Below are 25054 nucleotides of genomic sequence, written 5' to 3'. Positions count from 1 at the left end.
AATGGCTTCCGTTCGTCTCCGTTTAGTCATTTTTTTGGACGGATCCGTTTCAAATGGATCCGTGAAACGCCAGTGTGAAAGTAGCCTTAGTTGTTTTCCTGTCATTCACAGGAACCAAACCATTACAGAATTCCCAAAGGAAATGATCGACCAACAGTGGTTGAGTGGTAGATTTCCTTTATCAAAGCATAAATAACGGAGCTACAAAATAGATCTAGATTTTGAAATTGGTAGTCTTTATTGAAACACGGTTCCTTTAAAGGAGTTATGCCATGATTAATGTAAAAAATGAAATTCATCCATAATCTAGTATATGATAACCTCTTTGTAACAAAGCTAGAACCAGCCCTGCACCTCACATGCATCCACAGATCTCCCCATTCATTGCTCCAATGTTTCTGCTAGATTTATTTCTCGCTGGCAGCTTAGGGAGCGTGTCCTTTCTCAGAAGGTGTGTCCTTTTGGCTGCAGCTACTGGCAGTTAAAGTATGGAACTGAGTGTGGGCTTCCAAACCAGACAGCTACATTACATTGAATAACTCAGTAGCTATCATTTTTTAATTACATGCAATAGTATTCAGATCCAGGTGCTGGTTTGAATCTAACAATATAAAAGAGCATTGCCATATAGTAAACATTAGTGACATATGATATCAGGTGTATATATTTATATATGTGGTTGTTTTTCTACAGGTGGAGAGGCTGATATTTAAATGGATCCCGAGTTGAATAATTTGAAGACATTTAAAGTATAAATGTACTGTAGGTGTGACAACAAGTTACATTTTCCAGAGGCTGGACGCAGGCTCTTTCCATTCTTCACCCATCAACACACGGAAGTTAAAAGGCCTGAAATACTCCAACCGGTGACTATAAAATAAAGAGAATGCAGGTCACATTCTGTTGAGTATATAAGTGATTTCTCTAAAGCATACAGCCATCTCTTCACTTACAATGTACAGTAGATGTGAACACGACACAAATTATTAACTTCACTCACATTCTACGTACTCTATTTCACAATAATTCATTATGGTTTTTTATATATAGCAATGAGCTATCAGCTGGAGAAGGGGTGATCAAGTGCAGTTTGACGAGGACTTCTTGTTAGAGACATTAGTCTACTTTCACACTGGCGTTTTGGCTTTCCGTTTGTGAGATCCGTTCAGAGCTCTCCCAAGCGGTCCAAAACGGATCAGTTTTGACCTTAATGCATTCTGAATAGATAAGGATCCCCTCAGTTTGCCTCCGTTCAGTCTCCATTCCGCTCTGGAGGTGGACACCAAAACACTGCCTGCAGCCTTTTGGTGTCCGTCTGACGAAACTGAGCCAAACGGATGACACAATCTGGCACAATAGAAAACGGATCCGTCCGCTATTGACTTTCAATGGTGTTCAAGACGGATCCGTCTTGGCTATGTTAAAGATAATACAAACGGATCCGTTCTGAACGGATGCAGACGGTTGTATTATCTGAATGGATCCATCTGTGCAGATCCATCCAGTAGCCTTAGCTTGCTTAAAAAATGTCTTGTTAATCCACTGCCTAAGAATACTGCCAGAGGCAATTTGTAGAGAAAAATAAAGAGAGATGGATACAGACCCTAGGTAGATGTTACTACACTTTTCATTCGGGAAAATTATAGGGGTCATTTACTATCCAGAAATACGCAAATATAAGGCGTATAACTTTTGCGCTGAAATCTGCTAGTCTTCCCCATTCACGCCAGGTCTAAAAATGTGGGCAAAGGGTGGGCGGGAAAGGGGACGGGCTGGCCTGATTTAGAAAATGGTCTAAAGGTGAGACAGCAAGGAAGATAGATTACATTTAGACTGGCGCTGGCCGGTGCCTCTTCATAACTTCAGCGGATACACCGCCAGCGCACAGGGTTATTAACACCGGCATCTAAAACACCGATCTTAATAAATTACCCCCTATATTTCTATGCTCTCTGGAATCGTTGCCAAATTTTGTCTTGTGTCTGTAATAAAAAAAAAAATCATCTGATCATAACTTTTTTTATGGTTGTAATTGCCATATTACAGTTCACAGTAACTGCTGTTAGGAGTTCATTTTGGCAGATACTGTAGAAACGGCTTACTTTGACCTTTAGGACCAATAAAGACAGAGGCATAACTATAGCAACTTCCTGCAATCCCTACTCCCATGGCTAGTCAAGATTGCCCCCCTACCTTAACCACTCTGATGCTGTGGTTGCTAATGACCAGAGCATCTGAAGGGTTAAATGGTTGGGATCAGAGTTATCAGATGGAATATTAAATGTTAGCGCAAACGTTAACATTTGCGCACTTGGAAAGCAGTTAGCAAACAAAGAAAACAAAAAAAAAAAAGGAAAATAGTTACATTAGGAAGGGGTTAAAGGGTTTCTTTGGGATTTTTATACCAATATCTGATCGACACTCGGGACCCCCGCCAATCAGCTGTTTGAGAAGGAGGCAGCACTCTATACTGGCGCCTCTTTCTAGTCATTACATGATGCGTCGTCTCCTGTAGAGCGGCGGCGTGGTGTAATTACAAGTACTCGCCCCATTCAAGTGAATGGAACGGGTACTCGTCATTAGACTGCACTTCTGAGACGAAGTGCAGCGTAATGAACAGGAGGCGGTGCTCACATGGAACAGCTGATTGTCGGGGGTCCCGGGCGTTGGACCCCAGCCGATCAGATACTGATGACCTATCCAGAGGATAGATCATCAATATAAGTCGCTGCACAGCCCCTTTAATTTGAGCTGTGATTGATCTGTCACAACGGTACCTGACAGACGACAGATGCTATATGCTACAGAAGGCAGATGTGCCTAAGATAAAATACAAGGCTAAATAGCTTGGCCGCTGTCACGTTCCTGGCTACTAGTTACAACAGTTCAAACAGGGTTGCTAGCAATCAGTTTCTGTCTTCATTTACACTGGACTTCATTTTATGGCTAAATTGCTTCTCAAATGGGCTCGGTAGATCTCACTAATTATCTCTGTCATAATAAGATTTTTACAAAGACAGAAAATATAGGAAAAGAATCTCTTGAACGTGTTGACATGGACATCTCATTATAGTCTGCAATGTGGACCTTATGTTGCGGGGACATTATTTAACACCTTTATTATATATTTCTTTTGGTTAGTGCTACAATAATCACATCGCTGCTTGACAACTTTTACTACTTCCTAATAACGCAGCTTAAAAGGTGTTTTTTTTACAAACTGGTCACAATGTGACGACTGCAATGTCACCAGTCAGGGATCCCAGCATTCCCTGTAGCTGTATGTCTCTTCCTCCGGTGCCTTTTGTTTCCCTTGTTACTTGTGTTGCCTTCAGACCATTGTACACACATGAAGAAAGCAGAAGTCCACATCAGTATCTGGAACACTTACAAGTCAGGTTGCTGGCCTTCTTGTACTTCCTTTTCAGGGACAGGATAAAGTGCCTCGTACGTTCTCTTCAGCCCAGAGCCATGAATTGCGTAGGCATTAAATCGGTCAACTGAAGGGGGAAAGTACTCCCAAGGTATACACGCTCTGCCTTCCCAGGTCTCCTGTGATATGGACGCTTGAAAGGACAGTGGCAGACGTTCCTGTGCAGGAAATGAATACAGGATATTATACACTCGGGGGTCACAGAAACAGCGGCAGGCATTATTACTACACAGGCCTTGAACGCTGGAGCGTGAAGGACAAAATCTCAGCCTGACAAAGACAAATGTAACATGCCTGCACACAGTGCTCCTGAGTGGACCGTCTCCCGGAATACAACATATACTCCACGCACAGAGATGAATATGTTAGATTAAGATTACTTAAACCAGAAGAGCAGACAGAACATTTTCAGATATGATTTTCAGTTTACGTGGAAGAACACTAGATTTCATTTTATTTCTATCCTGAATTGCCCTGCAGCCTAAATTAGGAGTCTCTTCACATTGCACTTACTATGTCCTATCGAAGAGCATTTATTACTGTTTAGGGAAGAAGTATTATAATAATACCCCATTTCTGCCCCAAAACCCTCTTTGTGTCCCCACACAATAAAAATTCCCAGCTTCATTATTTTTCTAGAGGGTACAAAGGGAGTATTACTACTGTGTGGGTCACTAAGAAGCAAACTATTACTGGCCTAAGAGAGACGCTATTACTGTGTTTCGGTAGTATTACTGTGTAGGGCACAATGAATTTTTATTATCTGGGGTAGTATTATATTTTCGATGAACTATTTACTGTATTTCCTTTAATTTTTTCAGGGGTGCTGTCTATGTGACACTATATATATACAGTACAGACCAAAAGTTTGGACACACCTTCTTATTCAAAGAGTTTTCTTTATTTTCATGACTATTGTAGATTCACACTGAAGGCATCAAAACTATGAATTAACACATGTGGAATTATATACATAACAAACAAGTGTGAAACAACTGAAAATATGTCATATTCTAGGTTCTTCAAAGTAGCCACCTTTTGCTTTGATTACTGCTTTGCACACTCTTGGCATTCTCTTGATGAGCTTCAAGAGGTAGTCCCCTGAAATGGTTTTCACTTCACAGGTGTGCACTGTCAGGTTTAATAAGTGGGATTTCTTGCCTTATAAATGGGGTTGGGACCATCAGTTGCGTTGAGGAGAAGTCAGGTGGATACACAGCTGATAGTCCTACTGAATAGACTGTTAGAATTTGTATTATGGCAAGAAAAAAGCAGCTAAGTAAAGAAAAACGAGTGCCCATCATTACTTTAAGAAATGAAGGTCAGTCAGTCAGCCGAAAAATTGGGAAAACTTTGAAAATAAGGGCTATTTGACCATGAAGGAGAGTGATGGGGTGCTGCGTCAGATGACCTGGCCTCCACAGTCACCGGACCTGAACCCAATCGAGGTTGTTTGGGGTGAGCTGGACCGCAGAGTGAAGGCAAAAGGGCCAACAAGTGCTAAGCATCTCTGGGAACTCCTTCAAGACTGGAAGACCATTTCAGGGGACTACCTCTTGAAGCTCATCAAGAGAATGCCAAGAGTGTGCAAAGCAGTAATCAAAGCAAAAGGTGGCTACTTTGAAGAACCTAGAATGACATATTTTCAGTTGTTTCACACTTGTTTGTTATGTATATAATTCCACATGTGTTAATTCATAGTTTTAATGCCTTCATAGTCATGAAAATAAAGAAAACTCTTTGAATGAGAAGGTGTGTCCAAACTTTTGGTCTGTACTGTATATATATTTTTTTTTTTGGGGGGGGGGGGGGTCACTATACAGTAGTTCTGACACCATTATTTCTGAAATACAGTATTTGAGGGTAGTATAACACACATGAGATACAGTAATAGGGGTAAATGGATAGTAACCGACACACATTTGGAGGTAGCATCACAAGTGTTGGTGTAGGTTGGAAGGGTACTAGAAAAATAATGGGCCAGCATACTCTGCTGACACAAATCATGGCTGGAAAAGACATCAACTGTGAATCAGTGGATTCATCTGTACTGTATTCATTCACATGATCCGCAGAGTGTAGATCTGGCATCAGACCATTATATGGTCACTACATGGTGGTATTATTGGACTTTCTATAGTGGTTTTTATTCAGTAACGGTATAGTAATGTTATTCACTCACTATAAGACCATTGCAGCATCAGCGGTGATCAGTGGTGCAGCACTCTGCTCTTAGGACGATATTTCAGCATTTGGGGCCCTATTTTACTATTGATCTTCTGTTATTTAATAACATTGCTTACCTTTGACCCAATTCTTCATGATTTTGGACAACCCACTAAAAAAAGCAACAGCTAGAATTTTATATTTAGAAGGTTCTCTACCCTTTAACCCTTCCTACTTAATATATAGAACTGGTAACTTATTTCTTCTATAACCCTTTTAGGACCGGGTCATTTTCAGTTTTTGTGTTTCTATTTTTTAACTCCCTGCCTTCCTGGAGTCATTACTTTTTTCCGTTCTCATAGCTGTGTGGGGGCTTGTTTTTTACGGAACAAGTTGTACTTTCTACTGGCACCTTTGAATATTGCATATGATGTAGTGGGAAGCTGGAAAAAAATTACCAATGGGGTGGAATTGGAAAAAAACGCAATTCCTCCACAGTTTTAAGGGTTTTGTTTCTACAGTGTCCCCTATGCGGTAAAACTGACCTGTTACCTTCATTCTCTGGGTCAGTATGATTTTATAGTATGTATTTTAATACTGAAAACAAATTAAAACTTTGCAGAATTTAATTTTTTTCTTTTCATTGTCATATTCTGACTCCCAAAACTTTTTTTTACAGTTGCACCTATGGAGCTGTTCTTTTTTTGACATTTTGATCACTTTCTATTCAATTTTATCCTTAGGGGTGGTGAAGTGACCATAAAATGACAAATTAGACATTTAAGGCTGCGTTCACATCACTTTTTTGCCATCCGTTTAACGTATACAAAACACGTATACGTTAATGGATGCCTCAGACTGATGCCATACAGTGGCATGCACTCACCATAGAGTTCCATTGTAAAAGAAAAAAAAATATATATATATGTTAACGAGGGAAGGCGTTCTTACCTCTGATACAAATGGCTCCAGGGTTTTTCACTCTCAGATGCTGTGGTCACATTTGACAGTGGCATTTAAGTGATGAAATGTCTGCGATCGGTGTTATTGCTGATCGCAGTCTTTGGTGCCAGGTGTCCCCTGCGGTCAGGTGCCATTTCAACTCTATAGGACTGCCAGAGATGTGCTAGCGCTTGGCTTTTTCAGGCAGCACCAAAGGAGCAATAACGCAAATGTTTAATTGCCGCTCCATTCAAACGGGGGAGCGTGAAAAATAAATTACCTTTCTTTTGCAAAAAGAAGCCACAAAAGTAGTGGCTACAGGTTCATAATACTGCCCTGCGGCCACTCTGTATGCTGCCAAATATGGTTTGTGTATAAGGCAATTCTGTGTGCCTAAGGCCCAAGAGGTATTCTGATCATATGGTTATTTATTAACATAACCATTGGCTAGATCATTTTCAGGTGATAAAGTCTATCTCTCAGGAAATAAAGTCAGAAGTACATTAGACTTATGTACTGTCTCACATGGACAGCAGAAGCCCTGTGCAAGAAAAGCCCATGGACCCTTGTTATGGATGATGAGCAGCGCCCTTATGTTCCACTAGCTGTCTGCCTCATCCAAATAAATGGAGCTAATAGGACTGGACAACAGTACCAGACAGATGCAAGGAAATAGATGCGCTGTGTGGAGAAGTGGCTGGACCCCTAAACATTGATGACTTATCCTAAAGATTGCCAATCAATGCTAAATTCTGGAGAAAAAAAAACCATTAAGAAGTGGTCAACCCTTTGAACAAAACTCTTACATCTGTGGCCTTAGGTTTTCCTGTTATTTTACATATTGTTTCCTCTTTTTTGTATCGGTTCATACTGGTAGCGGTTAGTCAGACACACTCAAATTAAATTTCCACCAATGCATATCAAGCTCCCATTACTTATGGGGTTATACAGATGCACTTAACACTCTGTTCAAATTATCAATTAGATATAATCATCCTGTGATGAAGCCAAAAGCTGTAGAGCGCAGCAACATTCTAAATTTGGCAAATCACCACTAATTATTCATGGAGCTAAGAAGAAAGGAGGAAGCTAAAGGTTTCTAAACTGTATTATCCCTAATCTTCGCCCGCCCTCCTGTTTTATAGCTGACAACTGTGTTGTGCAGAACATGCCAGCTTTAATTAGAAATTTCATTTTATTAAATGCCAGTTGGCAGGGAAAGACTAGGGCTGAAAGGACGAGGAACGAGAAGGCAGACGATCCTCCAGGTAGCTCATTTGCTCTTCTGCAGTGCCGTGTTGAGGATCGGATTTTCAGCTGTTTTAAATGTTTATGAGCCACGTTTCAGGCTGCTCAGCAGGATTTGAGACTCAGCAAAACCATTACCCTTACTTACCTTCCAAATATTTCTGCGATGTGAGAGAAGTAGCACCAAATGATGCCCGTGTCTGCAAAAATAAAAATGCACAGCAGTCTGTACCGGAGTCATTTCTAGTATAAGTACCTTAATTCTAGGAGCGAGGAGAGAGACATGTAATGCAGCTATGATTGTTTCACACTGCGCACACAGCGGCACCTGCACAACTGCATAATACTAAGCCAGTGCTGTACGGGTAGTCAAGAGATACTTTCCTGCCGCAGCCTTCTCTGTTACTCTTCGGAAGAAAAAGCTTTGATTCAATGTATTGCAGAGGGAATGCGAGCCACCAGACATCAGTGCACAGTAATCTCTGGCTATTTCTTACCAGCATATTTAAACCTGTTATGTTTGCTCCTCTAGGGGCGCCCTAGAAGGAGTCAATGTACCTGCAAACTGTGCCGAAAATCCACAAAACGACACAAAAAAGGCACATAAATTTACTATATTTATCTCGGTTTTAGTGCATTTTTTAGGTGCAGATTTTCTGTTAATATAAGCATTGAAGTCTATGGGGAAAACCACTCTACACAAGGTGCAGAATCGCACAAACAACTGGCGTGCTGCAGATTTTAACATCCGCACGGTAGGCCGACTTCCACACGAAAGAAAAAAGCAAAGTGTACATGAGATTTGTCTAATCTCATTCACTTTGCTGGTACAATTTTACGCTGTGGGTTTTCCCACACGAAAAATCCACATGGAAAAAAGGCACCCTCAGCAGGAATGTAGGCATTGTAAGTAGAATTTGGTATCGGTTAACCATTCTAATGCGCTAATGCCTCCGAGGGACTTGAAAACATTATATATATAACAATAGAACTTTACTCTGCTAGGACTCAAAAGACGTCCATAATATAAGTACATTATTGCTATTCCCTTTTCAAGCCATAGACAGTAAGGGCGCCTTCACAGGTATAGTAATTGTCCGCTAAGCACAAATCAGAATGTCTCTGATATCCTGCCGCATTGCTTTCAACTACCTGTTGTAATGCAATGCATATGTGCTTTCTGCAGCAGCTTTGTCCATACTGGAAAATGACAGTACATGGAAAAGCACTCTTTGGCCAATTTTAAGGCCCCATGCACACGGCCGTAGCCCGTATTGCGTCCCGCAAACAGCGGGTCCGCAATATGCGGGCACCGGCCGTGTGCTCCCCGCATCACGGTACGGAACGATCACTGACCCATTCAAGTTGAATGGGTCTGGATCCGTCGCGGCTGCCGCACGGATGGGGCTCGTGCATTGGGGACCGCAAATTGGGGAACGGCCGCTCAACGGCCGTGTGCAAGAGGCCTGTGGGACACTATTACATCTAAACTATCCTCTGTATGGGTCCAATTACATGCAGAAAAAAATGATGGTATATTTCACTAAATATTGTATTACAGTGTAGAGCAGTGGTTCTCAACCTGCGGTACAAATACCTTAAGGGGTAAGCAGGACTGCCATAGCATCCAGCATTGCATCACCGCTGGTCGCTAGGATCCCCTTGATATTCAACTGTATCGCTGTCCTGGGGATGGTGAAAGAGGTAAGTGTTGTGTTAGGGCACGGAGCCGATGTCTCCCTGCCCCTCTCTTCACTTTTCACTCTCTCTACAGGTACTAGGCCTGAAGCTAATCAGAAGCGGGCGCAGGCAGCGTGATGACATCATCATCATCATCACACCATCTGAGCTGGGCTGCAAAGGCATCGAGGTGAGTATTTGAGTTTGTTATTCTTCTTTGGCAGCATGCTGTTGGGCAACTTTTTTGGGGGAAGGGATCAAGTCATTATTATAATGGGGTGAGCACTGTGGGGACTATAAGGGGGCATAACTGCTATTGGGGGCACTAAAAGGGGGCATTTTTTACTGGCACACATTATGGGGGCCTTATTACTACTGAGGGTACTATAAGTGGACATTTACTTCTGGGGCACACTTTGGGGACTTTATTACTACTGAGGGCCACTATGGTGGTGTCATTACTACTGGGGGAAGTAAATGCATATGAATACCATGGCACCCATAAGTGATGCTTAAATATGTCTGTTATGGAGTGCCTTTGTCTTATATTTAGACCATTTTCTACGCCTAAAACAGGCATAGAAAATGTTGAATGAGACTGGCCTGCCAGGCCGTCCCCTTCCCCGCCACAATTTTACAGCTGGTGTGAGCAGGGCAAAGTCGCAGATAGCAGAACAACTAACCGTTTAGTAATTTAGGCGTATTTCAGCTTGGTAAATGACCCCCAATATATCTGTCAAATTAAAATTACTTAAAAAGGTATAACAAAATGTTCAGCATTTTCTGTCTGGATTCTCACACAAATAGTGAAATATAATAATTTGTTTTCTTATTTATTTATTTATTTATTTTAAAGCAGCTTTTCTGTCACTGCGACCTACAATCAGCCCATTAAAAAATAATAATTCTATTTTTTCTGTTAAATGGGATATGGAGTAACCAGGTTACGGTCACTTTATCCTCTTGTTTATTATTTGTGATTATAAAAGGCATAAATGGAACTACTTGGAAGTTGTTATATATTTAAGGCTTTAACTACTGCATCAAATTGTCAGCACCCTACGCCAAATTATGTATTCAGCAAATGAAAGATATTTGTTAATAAAATATATGTAACAATACTAATGTCGCAAAAAGTCATAACTAGTATACCTTGGTGACCATAATTAGTTAAGCATGCAAATGAGCTCTTAACAAGCTCTGCTGCTAGTGCCACCAGATGTAAGGCAGTTATCCTATAAGTCATTGTTCGACCCTTTAAGTAGGCCTTGAGACATGACTTGGATATTAAATAAGCCAGCACCTCATCTGCAGAAAGTTGTTTCAGGGTGATTGCCCCTCATATCAGTACTGGCTTAATTGGGTGAGAGGCCTAAGTCAGGATATGGGAGGTACAATCTATCCTCGTGGAAAACACCTTAGGCTACATGCACATGACAGTAAAAACCGGACATGTGATGGACGTTTTGTTTAACGGAAATCACACGTCCGTTTTAAGACCAATGGTAGTCTATGGGGTTATTCACACGACAGTATTTTTTCATGGCCAGTGAATAACGGATAAAAAGAAAAATAGCACATTTTCTGTCTCGCTCGCTTTTCACTGACCAATTGCTCCCATAAAATTAAATGAGACAGTTTTTAATGTCTGTTTCTCAGAGAGGCATTAGTGAAAAAAAGTCAGTTAAAAATGGACAGTTTATCTGTTTTTAACAGATTTTTTTTCACCTGTGCATGTAGCCTAAATCGGCGTGAGGAGACTTATAGGCCATACGTGCTCCTCTGGAATTCTGTGAAGAAAGGGATGCAAATAAGCTCTTAACAAGCTCTGCCTCTAATGCCACCAGATGTATCCTATAAGTCAATGTTCTGCAGATGAGGTGCTGGCTTATTTAATATCCGAGTCATGTCTCAAGGCCTATTTAAACGGTCGAACATTGACTTATAGGATAGCTGCCTTATATCTGGTGGCATTAGAGGCAGTTCTTGTTAAAAGGTCATTTGCATCCCTTTCTTTCCAGAAGAGGAGCATGTATGGCCTATAAGCCTCCACACGCTGATTAAGGCACTCTCACCAAGGAGAGATTGTACCCCCCAAATTAGTTAAATTAGTTAATGAGCACTAAGATATACCATCCATGTTTTATCATTGGGAATCTGATTGCTGTAACCCCCTAGTGATGACTAGGTAGGAGGACACATTTTTGGCTTTTGACCATTATAGACGGACAATGTGGCCTCCAAAAAAGTGCAGAGTCAACTGTAAACTGGAGTCACATAAAGATATATACACTAGTTGAAAAAAAATAAAAGAACAAAAAAACAAGACCAGGAAAACAATGTGATTGACCATTATAGACGGACAATGTGGCCTCTAAAAAATCTGAGTGCAGAGTAAACTATAAACTGGAGTCACATAAAGATATACCATATACACTAGTTGAAAAAAAATAAAAGAACAAAAAAACAAGACCAGGAAAACAATGTGATTGAGTAGAGATAGTTTAAACTGCAAGTGGTTCTTAGTCAATGATCACCCAAACAAGGTGGTGCACCCTTTATTTTGGGTTTTGCAGCAGGGTATATATTGAGGCAACGTCACATTTTAATACTGGGTCCCCTCCTTTAATACTCCCCTCGCTGCGATACAGGCTGTCACTCTGGCATGGTAACGTGTACAGATCATTGCTATAGGGTTAATATTTTATTATTGTAATTTACTGTTAATGATTAATACTAAGGTTCACCACTTTAAAATGTTTACTGAGATGAAATTCGTGCACTGTGAATCCCAAAGGGTGATAAAATTGGAATGAGGTTGCCAGGGTGGGAGGTGGCCGGACATAAACTGCCTGCTGGACAATCCTAATGCTAATGTGAAAGAAGCCTAAGTCAGTAAGGTAAATGCTCATGTATGGCAATAGACTTTAATGCCTGTGGAATGGTTTATTCTGAGACAGACTGGCCATGCGGATCTAAGAACTGCCTCCAAAGCCTGGGCATTGCAGAAAGTGTTAATAAGATGGGAATTGCACACCTGTGGTTATTTGAGAAGATTTCAAAGTGTACTTAGAGAGTACTCAGGGAAGACTACTATCATCATTGCCACCTCTTATATACAACCTTTGGGAGAATCTTCCTCTGTCATACACCTCAGAACTGTGCCTATTGCTTGCATATGTACTACAACCTTCATAATGTACTCAGTAAAGAGAGACTTTATTTACTAGAACTAAAAGGACCTGGTCTTTGACTCCACCATCCATCCTCCGGCCCGCCAACACTTGCCCTCCTGCCTTACAACCATCTACCAAACATAAAGGTCACCTCAGCCACCACCAGGCAGGAGTCCCCAAATGTCCAGGGTGTGCCACAAGGGAAGAAAGGGTACGTCCTCCCATCACTGCACAGCCCAGGGAGTGCCAGAGTGAGGAGTGCTACCGTGAGTACTACTACTCTCATCAGTGCCACTACCACCACTTCTGTTCTGGAATAACACTCAATTCCTGTGCTTGTTACATAAAGGGCATGTTAACACCTTAAGGACCCAGCCATTTTTCACCTTAAAGACCAGGCTGTTTTTTGCAAATGTGACATGTGTCACTTTCTATGGTAATAACTTTAGGATGCTTTAACTTATCCAAGCCATTCTGAGATAGTTTTCTCATGACATATTGTACTTCAGGTTAGTAGTAAATTTGAGCCAATATGTTTCACCTTTATTTATAAAAAAATAAAAAAAATTAACAGAAAATGTGCTATTTTCTAAATTTGAATTTCTCTGCTTTTAAGACGGATAGTGATACCTCATAAAATAGTTATCAGTTAACATTCCCCATATGTCTACTTTATGTTTCTCATCATTTTGTAAGTTTTATTTTTTTTAGGACGTTAGAAGGCTTACAATTTTAGAAGCAATTTTTAAAATATTTTAAAAAATGTCATTTCCAAAACCCTTTTTTTAAGGACCAGTTCAGTTATGAAGTCACTTTGTGGGGCTTACATAGTAGAAACCATCTATAAATGACCTCATTTTAGAAAATACACCCCTAAAGTTATTCAAAACTAAGTTTACAAACTTTGTTAACCCTTTAGTTGTTCCACAAGGATGAAAGGAAAATGGAGGTGAAATAAAAAAAATGTGACTTTATTTTCAGATTTTACATTTTAATCCAGTTTTTCCTGTAAGGCAGCAAGGTATAACAGCAAAACAAAACTCAATATTTATTACCCTGATTCTGCGGTTTACAGAACCACCCCATATGTTGTTGTAAATTGTCGCCATATTACCTTCGAAGAGACCCTGACCTTTCCACAGAGTGGAAACACCCACAAAGTGACCCCATTTTGGAAACTACATCCCTCAAGGAATTTATTTAAAGGTGTACTAACCACTTTGACCCCCACAGGCATTTAACAGAATTTAGAAAAACTTGGCTGTAAAAATAAAAAATTTCATTTCCTCCACTAAGATGTTGCATAAGCCCCTCATTTTACATTTTCACAAGAGGTAACAGGATAAAAAGGAGAAAGCATGATTATGTTTTCTCTTCAAAGTGCAGAGGGCGCGGCAGTTACAGAGAGAGCACACCCTCTAGGTGTAATGGTAACGCCCATGTTGCTCCTAAAGGCTCATTTGCATATATTAAAACATCAGTATTCTCAGTAATGCGGGCACATATGGACATGGGACCAACACAGATGTCTTCAGCTGCCAAGCGCACATGTAACAGGTCAGCCAGTGTCATAGGTACAAAACTGCTGAAATGACAATACTTATTTTGTATGACTTCTTGAACACAAATTTACACAAAATCCAAATCCGTCATAGGATCTCAATAGCGGAAGAAAACGCTTCAGTTTTGTCCCCATTCATTGTCAATGGGGACAAAACTTAACTGAACGAAACGGAGTGCACCAGAATGCATTCCGTTCCGTTTAGCTGCGTACCCATCGCGGACAGAATAACGCTGCAAGCAATGGGGATGGATCCGTTTTCTCTGACAAAATAAAAAATGGATCCGTTCCCCATTGACTTTCAATGGTGTTCAGGGCGAATCCATCTTGGCTATAGAAGACATAATACAACCGGATCTGTTCATGACAGATGCATGCGGTTGTAATATTGTAACGGAAGCGTTTTTGCAGATCCATGACGGATCCGCAAAAAACGCTAGTGTGAAAGTAGCCTAACTGCAGGAGTTGCTAGGTCTTAGCACACCTAAATCAGCTCTGCAGTACATATCAAAAGGCTGCATTCCTCATATAAGTGGGGCTAATATGCCAGCACCAGTTACAGGAGAAACTAGAATTAAAACAAATATAATGTTAAATGCCCTCCAAATGACTTGTATGATCTTAATAGGGAGAAGGGGTGGTAGGCACAATGTGTAAAAAAAAACACAACCACTAGCCCACACAGCAGCTTCTAGCACCACACCCAGTGTCCATAAATTATATATCCCCTAATATCCCCTATATCTTAAAGACTGGAAAGGGAACATAAGTTAAAAAATATAAAAATATTAAATTTGTGCATCACAAGAAAAAAGACCAAAAAAGTATTTAAATAACTGAACAAATAAAAGTTATAGCTTTTGAAGCTGCATGTACTTAAAAAAAGGAAAATGTGACTGGTCACTAAGGAGGTAAATAGCCCAGACTTGGAGACAATCAGGAGAAGAAAGCGCTGCCGGCACTGCTACACCTGACCAATATGCAGGATTGCAGGGAAGACACGGGTAATGTGATTCAGCAAATGGATACGGTGGTGCTCTGCTGAGGTAGACGCAATGGTATATTCAGAGGAGAGATGAAAGGAGACAGCGGCACTCACCAATTCCACCTTGGAATTGGTGAGTGCCGCTGTCTCCTTTCATCTCTCCTCTGAAATGGCCCAGACTTACTACGTTCTTACTGCTTAAAGGGGTTGTCTCACTAATATGTATTATGATAGTCCATATTGCCTCCTTTCTTGGATTGATTAATTTTTCCATCTCATTATATACTGCTCGTATCCAGGGATTACGAACACCACTGCAGCACAGATACGACGTGGCCAGGACAGGACTCCCACAGCCCTGGCCAATAGAGGGGCCGATATCTTTTTCTGTAGCGTACAAGCACGACCACCACTGATGGATTGCGGGGTGGTCGTAACCATGGAAACGAGCAGTGTATAATGTGATGAAAAAATGTATCCAGCCAGCAAAGGAGGTAATATGGGTAATCACAATACATTAGTAAGTGCCTTGTATTAACTTTCTCTACCCCTTTAAGATATATAAGAGCACAGAAAAATGTCCTTCTTTAGAACTGACTAATGCTTATTACTCACTGTTATGGGATGTACAACTAATGTCCTTAAATGATGGATGTACTCCCAGGAATTGGAGCCATACACAGATGTAACAACAAGGATTCCACAGTAAAAGAAGGAAGATGTAGGACAGAGGTGCAGCATTACTGAACTCTGGTAAAACTATATAAATGACATATGGCTGTGCCGCCACATTACCACCTCATGTGAATACACACTTTAACAATGGAGATTTTTAGAACGCGGATGTGGACAACTCACTGACACAGACTGCATCGCAAGGTCAGAAATACAAAAAAATGAACTTACGGGCCAAGTTCGACTTCTAGATACTGCTCCTTCTCAGAATTTAGGAAAAACGCTTCGACAACTGTAAAAACAAGAAAGCAACACATGTAACGGTAACGCCCCCATTGCTCCTACAGGCTCATTTGCATATATTGAAACATCATTATTCTCAGTAATGCGGGCACATATGAACATGGGACCAACACAGATGCCTTCAGCTGCCAAGCGCACATGTAACAGGTCAGCCAGTGTCATAGGTACAGAACTGCTGACAGATGCCCTTTAAATTGTTTGCCACTTTATAATAACTTGATTTAACGAGAATATACAGTTTCCTCCCTACGAGTCACCATTTCCATGTCCCAAGGTACACTATGGAGGCATGAAAGTTTGTGTGGTATTTTGCAGTGTTTTTAAGCAAACACTGCCAGCCGCAGATAATGCATGATTTTATTTGTTTTTGGCCCAAAAAAGCCAGGAGCAAAGCTGTGTGTGTAGGAAACGATACGGTGCTCTAACTGAAAACAGCTTTAGAAATATGGGTGTTCCCCGCATATGTACAATGCTAAAACAAGTTAGTTAACACATCCTATAAAAGAAAAGAAATGTGCTGGTGCGCATCGCTGTGGCGGAAAGACAGAAGCAAACACACAATGCAACAGCACTCTGCAAACTCTGAATAAATGGATTATAAATGTAACATTGTTTTCATAGATCCTTATGATGCTGTGAGTTTGGGTCAGTTAGCCCGAGGCACATGTAAGTAATACAGAAAGATATGTCCGGAATGTACCTGTATAATTAGCCCCTTAAAGGGTTTTTCCAGGATTTGGTCCCTTTTCCAGTAGCCCCCGTAGCCTATGGTACCAAGTGAAGAATCATAGTGAACTGTTCTCAACAGCTCTGGTCGGAGGTCTTCTCGGTCCCTACCAGATTACTTCTAGCCACTGCAGTCAAGGACTGGTCTCAGCAGTGACATGCCCCAAAGCGGCACATCAATGCTGGGTCATGTGCTGCTTGGGGACAGGTCACTGTTGAGGCTAGCTATTGGCTGCAGCGAGTAATTACCATTTCCTGAAGGTCAGCATGATCTCTCCCTTGACCAGGGCCATCCTAGGGGATATAAGAGGTTCCTGACAAAGGATCTCCCCTATCGGGGCGGCTATTCCGTTCTTAGGGCTGTTTCACACGAGCGGATGGCGTGCGTGACATCCGCTCCGTGAATGACAGCCAAGACCCGATGCAGACTGCAGAAGCACGGAGCATTAACACGATTGATAATTCTCCGTGCCTCTCTGTGATCTCTTTACTACGAAATCACAGTGACAACTTTATCTCACTGTGATTTCGTAGTAAAGAGATCACAGAGAGGCACGGAGCATTATCAATCATGTTAATGCTCCGTGCTTCTGCAGTCCGCATCGGGTCTTGGCTGTCATTCACGGAGCGGATGTCACGCACGGCATCCGCTCGTGTGAAACAGCCCTTAGGCAGGGTATCGAGTAATAGGGTGAGCTCCAGGGTCAGAAATCCCCTTTATCTGCTGCCCATTCCCCAGGCCTATCTTTTATATCTTTGAGTTTTGCAATATCGTTTTTTATTTTATTGTTTTATTTTTGGTCACATCTGGGTTATATATACTTTTTTAATAGTACATTAAAGGCTATGTTTTAAATGGTGGTAGTCTGTGACACTTCTGAAATGGTAGAAAGATTACTTTGTGGCAATAAATAATGCATGTCTTTCCATGAAGCAGGAATACTGTTATTGTTTTTTATACTCTTAAATAATATAAGCCTCATAAAAAATGCAAATGACAAGCTCAAATCCACCTATGTACTAAACTGGTAGAGAATGTTTACCTATGAACAATATATCTAAACTTGATGCCATAAAAATTACATTAAAAACCTAAAATAGTGCATCATGCGCTTATTTATTCAGAAGAATTATGTTAATTGAATGTATTCATCATGCATTACATATATATATATATATATATATATATATATATATATCTTCTGGGATTTCTATGCCTATACTACTGGAAAAAGAACTAGAGAGGAAGATGCTACTCACTCTGTAAGTAGTATTGAAGAGCAATACTCTGTAAGAAAACAGAGAAATTGTCTAGTGACATATAAAGGACTGATTTGAAGAGACTGAAGCGAAGAGTTTCGGTGTTAATGAAATTATACTTTTCTCTTGTTGGAACTAAATTAAAATCAGATTGTTTTTATCAGCTATATAAGTGTTTCTGTGACTGCTTATTCACAAACAATATTTCAGGCTGGACTATAGGAGGGGGTGGGCATTAAAGAGAATTTCCAGGCTACAGATATTGATGGCCTATCTTCAGGATAGGTCATCAATATCAGATTGGTGTTGGTCCGAAAAAAGGCACCACCGCCAATCAGTTGTTCCGGGCTTCCACTGCAATTGTAACTATACGATATATGGAGCTGGGGGCAGACAGCTCCGTACACTGTGTACTGGCCGTGTCGGGGTACTGCAGCTCAAGTGAATGGGAGCTGAGCTTCAGTATGTTGGTGCTGGAAACTACACAGTGTACGGAGCCTTCCATTTCCGTCCGTACATTGCTAACTATCAGCACCATGGCAGCCCGGAACAGCTGATCAGCGGGGTGATGGGTGTTAGAGCCCTACCAATGAGATATTGATGACCTATCCTTAGGATAGGCCATCAATATCAGTAGCTGAGAACCCCTTTAAAGTTGGCCATACATCTTCAATAATAGCTGAACACCAGTTGGGTCAACAACTATTATTCCTGAATCTTCCATATACATTTAGTGTATGCTTGACTTGTCTTTCATTGGGGAAAGGGGAATGAACTGCTTCATTGTCTGGGAGCAGCTTATCTCCTGTGAGAACAAGGATCAGAAATGTTGCAGTCCAACATGCCCAATCCTTCTTTACCCCAACATCTGCCATCAGAAATGAGTCAGGACACCTCATGAGCTGACTTTCTGGAGACTTTCCTCTTCTGTGTATGACTGACCATGTTAAGGGACAGACACAGAGATCCATTACACGGTCTAAGCTATATAAGTAGGATCTCTGAAGAGTGACTGGAACTGAGTAGGAGTTACATCATCCAACTTTATCTCAGGGCATCCACTGACTGACCGCAAAGATGCATGAGTCCAGGAAATATTTCATTTTTCACTGGAGGCAAGCTGTAGTAAAAAAGTTTAGTTTATCTGAAAAGATTATGTACCAAAAAGTATTCATTTCAAATATGCCACTTCAATTATGAAGTAGAACATTTTATCATCCTTAATAACACTATTATTACAATTTTTGCTTCCTTAGTCAATGACATTGTATGAATTCTGACAAGCTAGCTGTAGTATGCCTTACAATTCATTCAAGAGGCTGGAAAAGTAACAAGAAATTAGAAAACACCCTTTAAATTTGGCACCTGCACCCACATCTTCTCTGCCACTTCTTATCTTGGGTGAAGATTGGAAATGACCACACACTGCAAAAGCAAGCATCTACCTTTAGGAGAGCAATCATCAAAAGCCTACAGTTAAAAGAAGCTTTCTTCCTCATATTGCTAGGGCACATATTCAAAAATAAAGCTGCACAGTTAAATAGAACCTGTCATCAGTGGCGTACATAGAGAAGGAAGGGCCCCACAGCAAGGATCAGACCAGGTCCCCACACACAGGACAGAAGGGCTTCTGCCTAAACCCTTTTCAATGACCCTTGGGCCATTTTTCCACTGCTTCATTTGCTAAAAGTTGTTCCTTTAGAGGGTAGAGTCCTGACCAAGTTTTTATCTCCAGTAGAAGAGGAGATAATCCCAACTAAGACTGGGCCCCATAGCAGTCGCATGGTCTTGACCCCGAACCCGAACTTGACCCCGAACCCCATTGAAGTCAATGGGGACCCGAACTTTTGAGCACTAAAATGGCTCTAAAAATGTCATGGAAAGGGCAAGAGGGCTGCAAATGGCATCAAAATGTGGTTAAGAGCATGGCAAGTGCTCTGCAAACAAATGTGGATAGGGAAATGACTTCAAATAACATAAAATACGAAAAAATAAAAAATAATAATCTTGATCTAGGAGGACGAGGTCCATATGGAGTAGGCAGTGGATGTGGCGGTGTAGGTGGAAGCGGCGGTGGAGGAGGGAAAGGTAGCCTACAGTGCTTTTTGGTTTTAAATTTTTTTTTTTTTTTTTTAATTAGGGTACACCCCAAAACATTGGGAAATATAACCTGTGATAACCCCCTCCAGTCGTGCTAAACACACGTTCAGACAATACACTGGCTGCAGGGCAGGCCAGCACCTCCAAGGCATAAAGGGCAAGCTCAGGCCATGTGCCCAATTTGGAGACCCAGAAGTTGCCGGGGGCAGACCCATCAGTCAGTTTGTGTAGGCGTGTGCACACATACTGCCCCACCATGTCGCACGTCCTAGTGATGTGCATGATCCAATTGGATATCTGCTCTATCAACTATTGATGTTCTTTTCTGTGCCTACCATGTTGATCACGGTTAGCGTTGAATCAGGGTTCCACGCCGGAGAGGGAGCGTGAGAAAGTGAGACCACATCCAAGGGAGATCAATGGATGAAATGTAATTGTGAATTAAAACGGAAGAATCAAAGGAAGGGAGGGGGCGTGCGGCAATTACCCACTCCCGACTTGGGGAGGTAGTGACGATAAATAACAATACAATACTCTTAAGATGCCCTGTTATTGGAATGATTAATAAAAAATTATAGGGAATGTCACTGGGGTATTTAGGATTTGGACAGAGGCCCTGCTGCCGCTTTGTTGACTCTAGATAACTTCTGCCTGATCGCACGTCACCGTGACGTCCACGATCCATTTGGATATCTTCTCTATCAACTTTCGATGTTCTTTTCTGAGCCTACCATATTGATCGTTAAAGCATTGAATGAAAGGAGGGGGCGAGCATCAATTAAATAAGAATTTTTGAAATTTAATTCCCTGTTACCTATGCAGAGCAGGGGTTTGTATACGGCAAAATTGGTAAAAAAATGTCACCTTGTAACAGACGATTTTTTGAAATTTATGTCCCTATCACCTATGCAGAGCAGGGGTTTAATCACGGCAAAAATGGTCAAATGTCACCCAAGAATGGAACAGACAAATTAGTGAAAAGTTTTTACCTGTCTACTAGGTATAGCAGGGGTATATCACAGCCAAAAATTGGTGAATTTCACCCGAATATGTAACAGACAAATTTGTGAAATGTTACCTGTCTACTAGGTAGAGCAAGGGTATATCACAAACAAAAATTGGTGATTTTCACCTGAAAATGTAACAGACAAATTAGTGAAATTACATAAAATAAAATACGTACAAATTAAAAAAAATAAACTTGATTTATGAGGTGGAGGTCTATATGGAGTAGAAGTTTGAGGAGGTGGTGAACGTAGCGGTGTAGGTGGAAGCGGCGGTGGAGGAGGAAAAGGGTAGCCAACACTGGTTTTTGGTTTTAATTTAATGAAATTTTTTTAATTAGGGTACACGCCAAAAGAGTGTGAAATATGCAAAATACAACAATGAGCAATTGTACTGTAGTATAACAATGGCTGGTTAAGGCCGGTATACATGTCTATTCTGCCTGATTCATTTTAATGAACGTGAGCTTGTCCACATTGGATGTGGACAGACGGCTGTGCTTGTCTGTGATAACGCCCCCTGCCTTCTAAACACACGTTCAGACAATACACTGGCTGCAGGGCAGGCCAGCACCTCCAAGGCGTAAAGGGCAAGCTCAGGCCATGTGTCGAATTTGGAGACCCAGAAGTTGAACGGGGCAGACCCGTCATTCAGTACGTGTAGGCGTGTGCACACACACTGCTCCACCATGTTGCTGAAATGCTGCCTCCTGCTAAGACGTTCCATATCAGCTGGTGGTGCTGGTTGTTATGGCTTGCTGACAAAGCTTTTCCACATTTCGGCCATGCTAACCCTGCCTTCTGAGGTGCTGATGGTGCCCAGCTGTGTTGGCGACCTCTTCCTTCCCCTTGTGCTTCCACTGTGCCCCAGCTGTCAGGTAGGAATGCCACCAGCAGCGCGTCTACCAGCGTGCGCTTGTACTCGTGCATCTTACGATCACGTTCCAGTGACGGAATTAAGGACGGTACGTTGTCCTTGTAATGGGGATCCAGCAGCGTGGCCACCCAGTAATCAGCACAAGTTAGAATGTGGGCAACTCGGCGGTCGTTGCGGAGAAACTGCAGCATATAATCGCTCATGTGTGCCAGGCTGCCCAGAGACAACTAAAAGCTGTCTTCTGTGGGAGGTGTATCGTCTGTGTCCTCTGTATCCCCCCAGCCATGCACCAGTGATGGTCATGAGCTGGTTTGGGTGCCACTCTGATGTGAACACGGTTCCTCCTCCTCCATCTCATCATCTTTCAGAACTGTGCCCTGGCTGGACAATTGTGTACCTGGCGTTTGTGGGTGCAGGAACCCACCCTCGGAGCCACTTGTGAATGGCTGGCCGGAAACCCTATGAAATGATCCCTCTTCCTCCTCCTCCTCCTGTGCCACATCCTCTTCCATCATCGCCAGCAGCATTTTTTCAAGGAGGCATAGAAGTGGGATAGTAACGCTGAGAACGGCGTTATCGGCACTGGCCATGTTGGTGGAGTACTCGAAACAAGGAACACAGTCATTGTTCCACAGAGCGACTCACCCATGCGTGCTGCAGCTGAAACTCCACTATCGCCTGCTGCTGCTCGCACAGTCTGGCGAGCATGTGCAAGGTGGAGTTCTACTTTGTGGGTACGTCATATATGAGGCGGTGAGCCGGAAGGCCGAAGTTACGCTGCAGCGCTGACAGGCGAGCAGCAGCAGGGTGAGAACACCAAAAGCGCGCACAGACGGCACTTTCTGCAGCAGCTCTGACATATCGGGTAAATTTTAAGGAACCTCTGCACCACCGAATTCAGCACATGCCCCAGGCAAGGGATGTGTGTCGGCCAAACCAGCTAGTCCAAGAGCTGCTACGAGATTTTGCCCATTATCGCACACCACCAGGCCGGGCTTGAAGCTCACTGGCACCAACCACTCATCGGTCTGTAGTTCAAGGCCCGTCCACAGCTACTGCGTGGTATGGGGTTTGTCTCCCAAACAGATAAGTTTTAAAACTGCCTGCTGTCGTTTACCCCTGGCTGTGCTGGAGTTGGTGTTGAAGGTGTTACGCTGACCGGATGAGGAGTTGGTAGAGGATGAGGAAGCGGAGTAGGAGGAGGAAGCAACAGGAGGCAAACTGAAGCGCCCTGCAATCCTCGGTGGTGAAAGGACATGCGCCAAACTGCTATCCGCCTCATGCCCAGCCGCCACTGCATTTACCCAGTGTGCTGTTATGGAGCTATAACGTCCCTGACCGTGCTTACTGGTCCACGTATCCGTAGTTAGGTGGACCTTGCCACAGATGGCGTTGCGCAGTGCACCACTGATTTTGTCCCCCACTTGGTTGTGCAGGGAAGGGGTGGCACGCCTGGAAAAGTAGTGGCGGCTGGGCACGACGTACTGTGAGACAGCCACCGCCATAAGGTTTTTAAAACTCTCCGTCTCCACCAGACGGAATGACAGCATTTCAAAGGACAGTAATTTTGAAATGCTGGCATTCAGGGCCAGGGATCACGGGTGGGTACTTCCTCTTCCGCTCTAGTGTTTGGGAGATGGAGAGCTGAACGCTTCCGTGGGACATTGTGGAGATGCTTGGTGACCCAGATGGTGGTGTTGCTGGCAAATCCTCTGTTTGGGGGGTGGCAGGTGGCACTGTCACTCCAGAGGTGGATGAAGAGGCTGACACTGCAGCAGAAGAGGAAGCAGAAGGAGCCAGAGACCTTTCTTGGTTTTTGAGGTGTCTACTCCACTGCAGCTCGTGCTTTTCACTTAGATGCCTGGTCAAGCAGGTTGTGCTCAGGTCGAGAACGTTTATGCCTCGCTTCAGGCTCTGATTGCACAGTGTGCAAACCACTCGTGTCTTGTCATCAGCACATTGTCTGAAGAACTGCCACGCCAGGGAACTCCTTGGAGCTGGTTTTGGTGTGCTCGGTCCCTTGCTGCGGTGGGCAGTAGCAGGCGTACTTTCTAGGGGACGGCCGCTCCGCTTTTGCACCCTGCTCCCTCTTCTGCTGTGCTGGTGGCTCTGCGCGACTACCGCCTCTTCCTCCGAACTACACAGGTCACTCGCATGACCTTGAGTCCATGTGTGGTCGAGGACCTCATCGTCCTCCACATCATCTTCCACCCAGTCTTCACCCCTGCCCTCCTTGTCGGTCTGCACACTGCAGAAAACCACAGCAGTTGGCACCTGTGTTTCGTCATCATCCGAGACGTGCTGCGGTGGTCCTCCCATGTACTCATCTTGAAACATAAGTGGTTGAGCATCGGTGCACTCAATCTCTTCCACTTCTGGGGCAGGGCTAGGTGGATGGCCCTGGGAAACCCTGCTAGCAGAGTCATCAAAAAGCAGAAGAGACTGCTGCATGACTTGGGGCTCAGACTGCTTGGCTGAATTGCAAGGGGGTGAGGTGAAAGACTGCCAACTCTGATCTTTCAGCAGGAGACTGGATGGGAGACAATGTAAATGAACTGGAGGCACTGTCAGCAACCCAATCTACTATCGCCTGTACTTGTTCTGGCCTCACCATTCGTAGAGCCGCAGTAAGCCCGACCAAATACCGCTGAAGGTTCTGTCGCCTACTCGCACCTGAGGAAGGTGTTTCACTTGTGCATGTAGCTGGCACAGATCGACCACGTCCTCTCCCTGCAACAGGAACTCTACCAGCAGCACCATGACCGGGGCCACGTCCCTTATTTGACGCTCTCCCAATATTTCTCAAATTTAGGATCTTGCACAAAATGGGTGATTTTTTTTAAATAACAGAATAAAACAACAGTATCTAAAGGGTGTATCTCACAATGACAGATGCAGCAAAGGCTGCAAAATTAAGA

At 42.7% G+C, this 25054-nt stretch overlaps 1 protein-coding gene across 1 annotated transcript in view; it reads right to left on the bottom strand.

The window, feature by feature from the left end:
- Nucleotides 1-223: 223 nt before the first annotated feature.
- The window catches only part of LOC120991721 (UPF0462 protein C4orf33 homolog), a 125770-nt gene continuing 100939 nt past the window's right edge, over nucleotides 224-25054 (bottom strand). The window contains exons 3-6 of the mRNA XM_040420507.1: nucleotides 16098-16158; nucleotides 7938-7989; nucleotides 3392-3591; nucleotides 224-870 (exon numbers count right to left, since the gene is read on the bottom strand). Coding sequence (XP_040276441.1) covers nucleotides 780-870; nucleotides 3392-3591; nucleotides 7938-7989; nucleotides 16098-16158 — 404 coding nt within the window. The 3' untranslated portion in view covers nucleotides 224-779. The remainder of the gene's footprint in view (nucleotides 871-3391; nucleotides 3592-7937; nucleotides 7990-16097; nucleotides 16159-25054) is intronic.

Source organism: Bufo bufo, chromosome 2 (assembly GCF_905171765.1).
Source record: "Bufo bufo chromosome 2, aBufBuf1.1, whole genome shotgun sequence".
NCBI lineage: Eukaryota > Metazoa > Chordata > Amphibia > Anura > Bufonidae > Bufo > Bufo bufo.
Note: the sequence above shows the minus strand (reverse complement) of the source record. Positions and strands in the feature narration are given on the sequence as shown.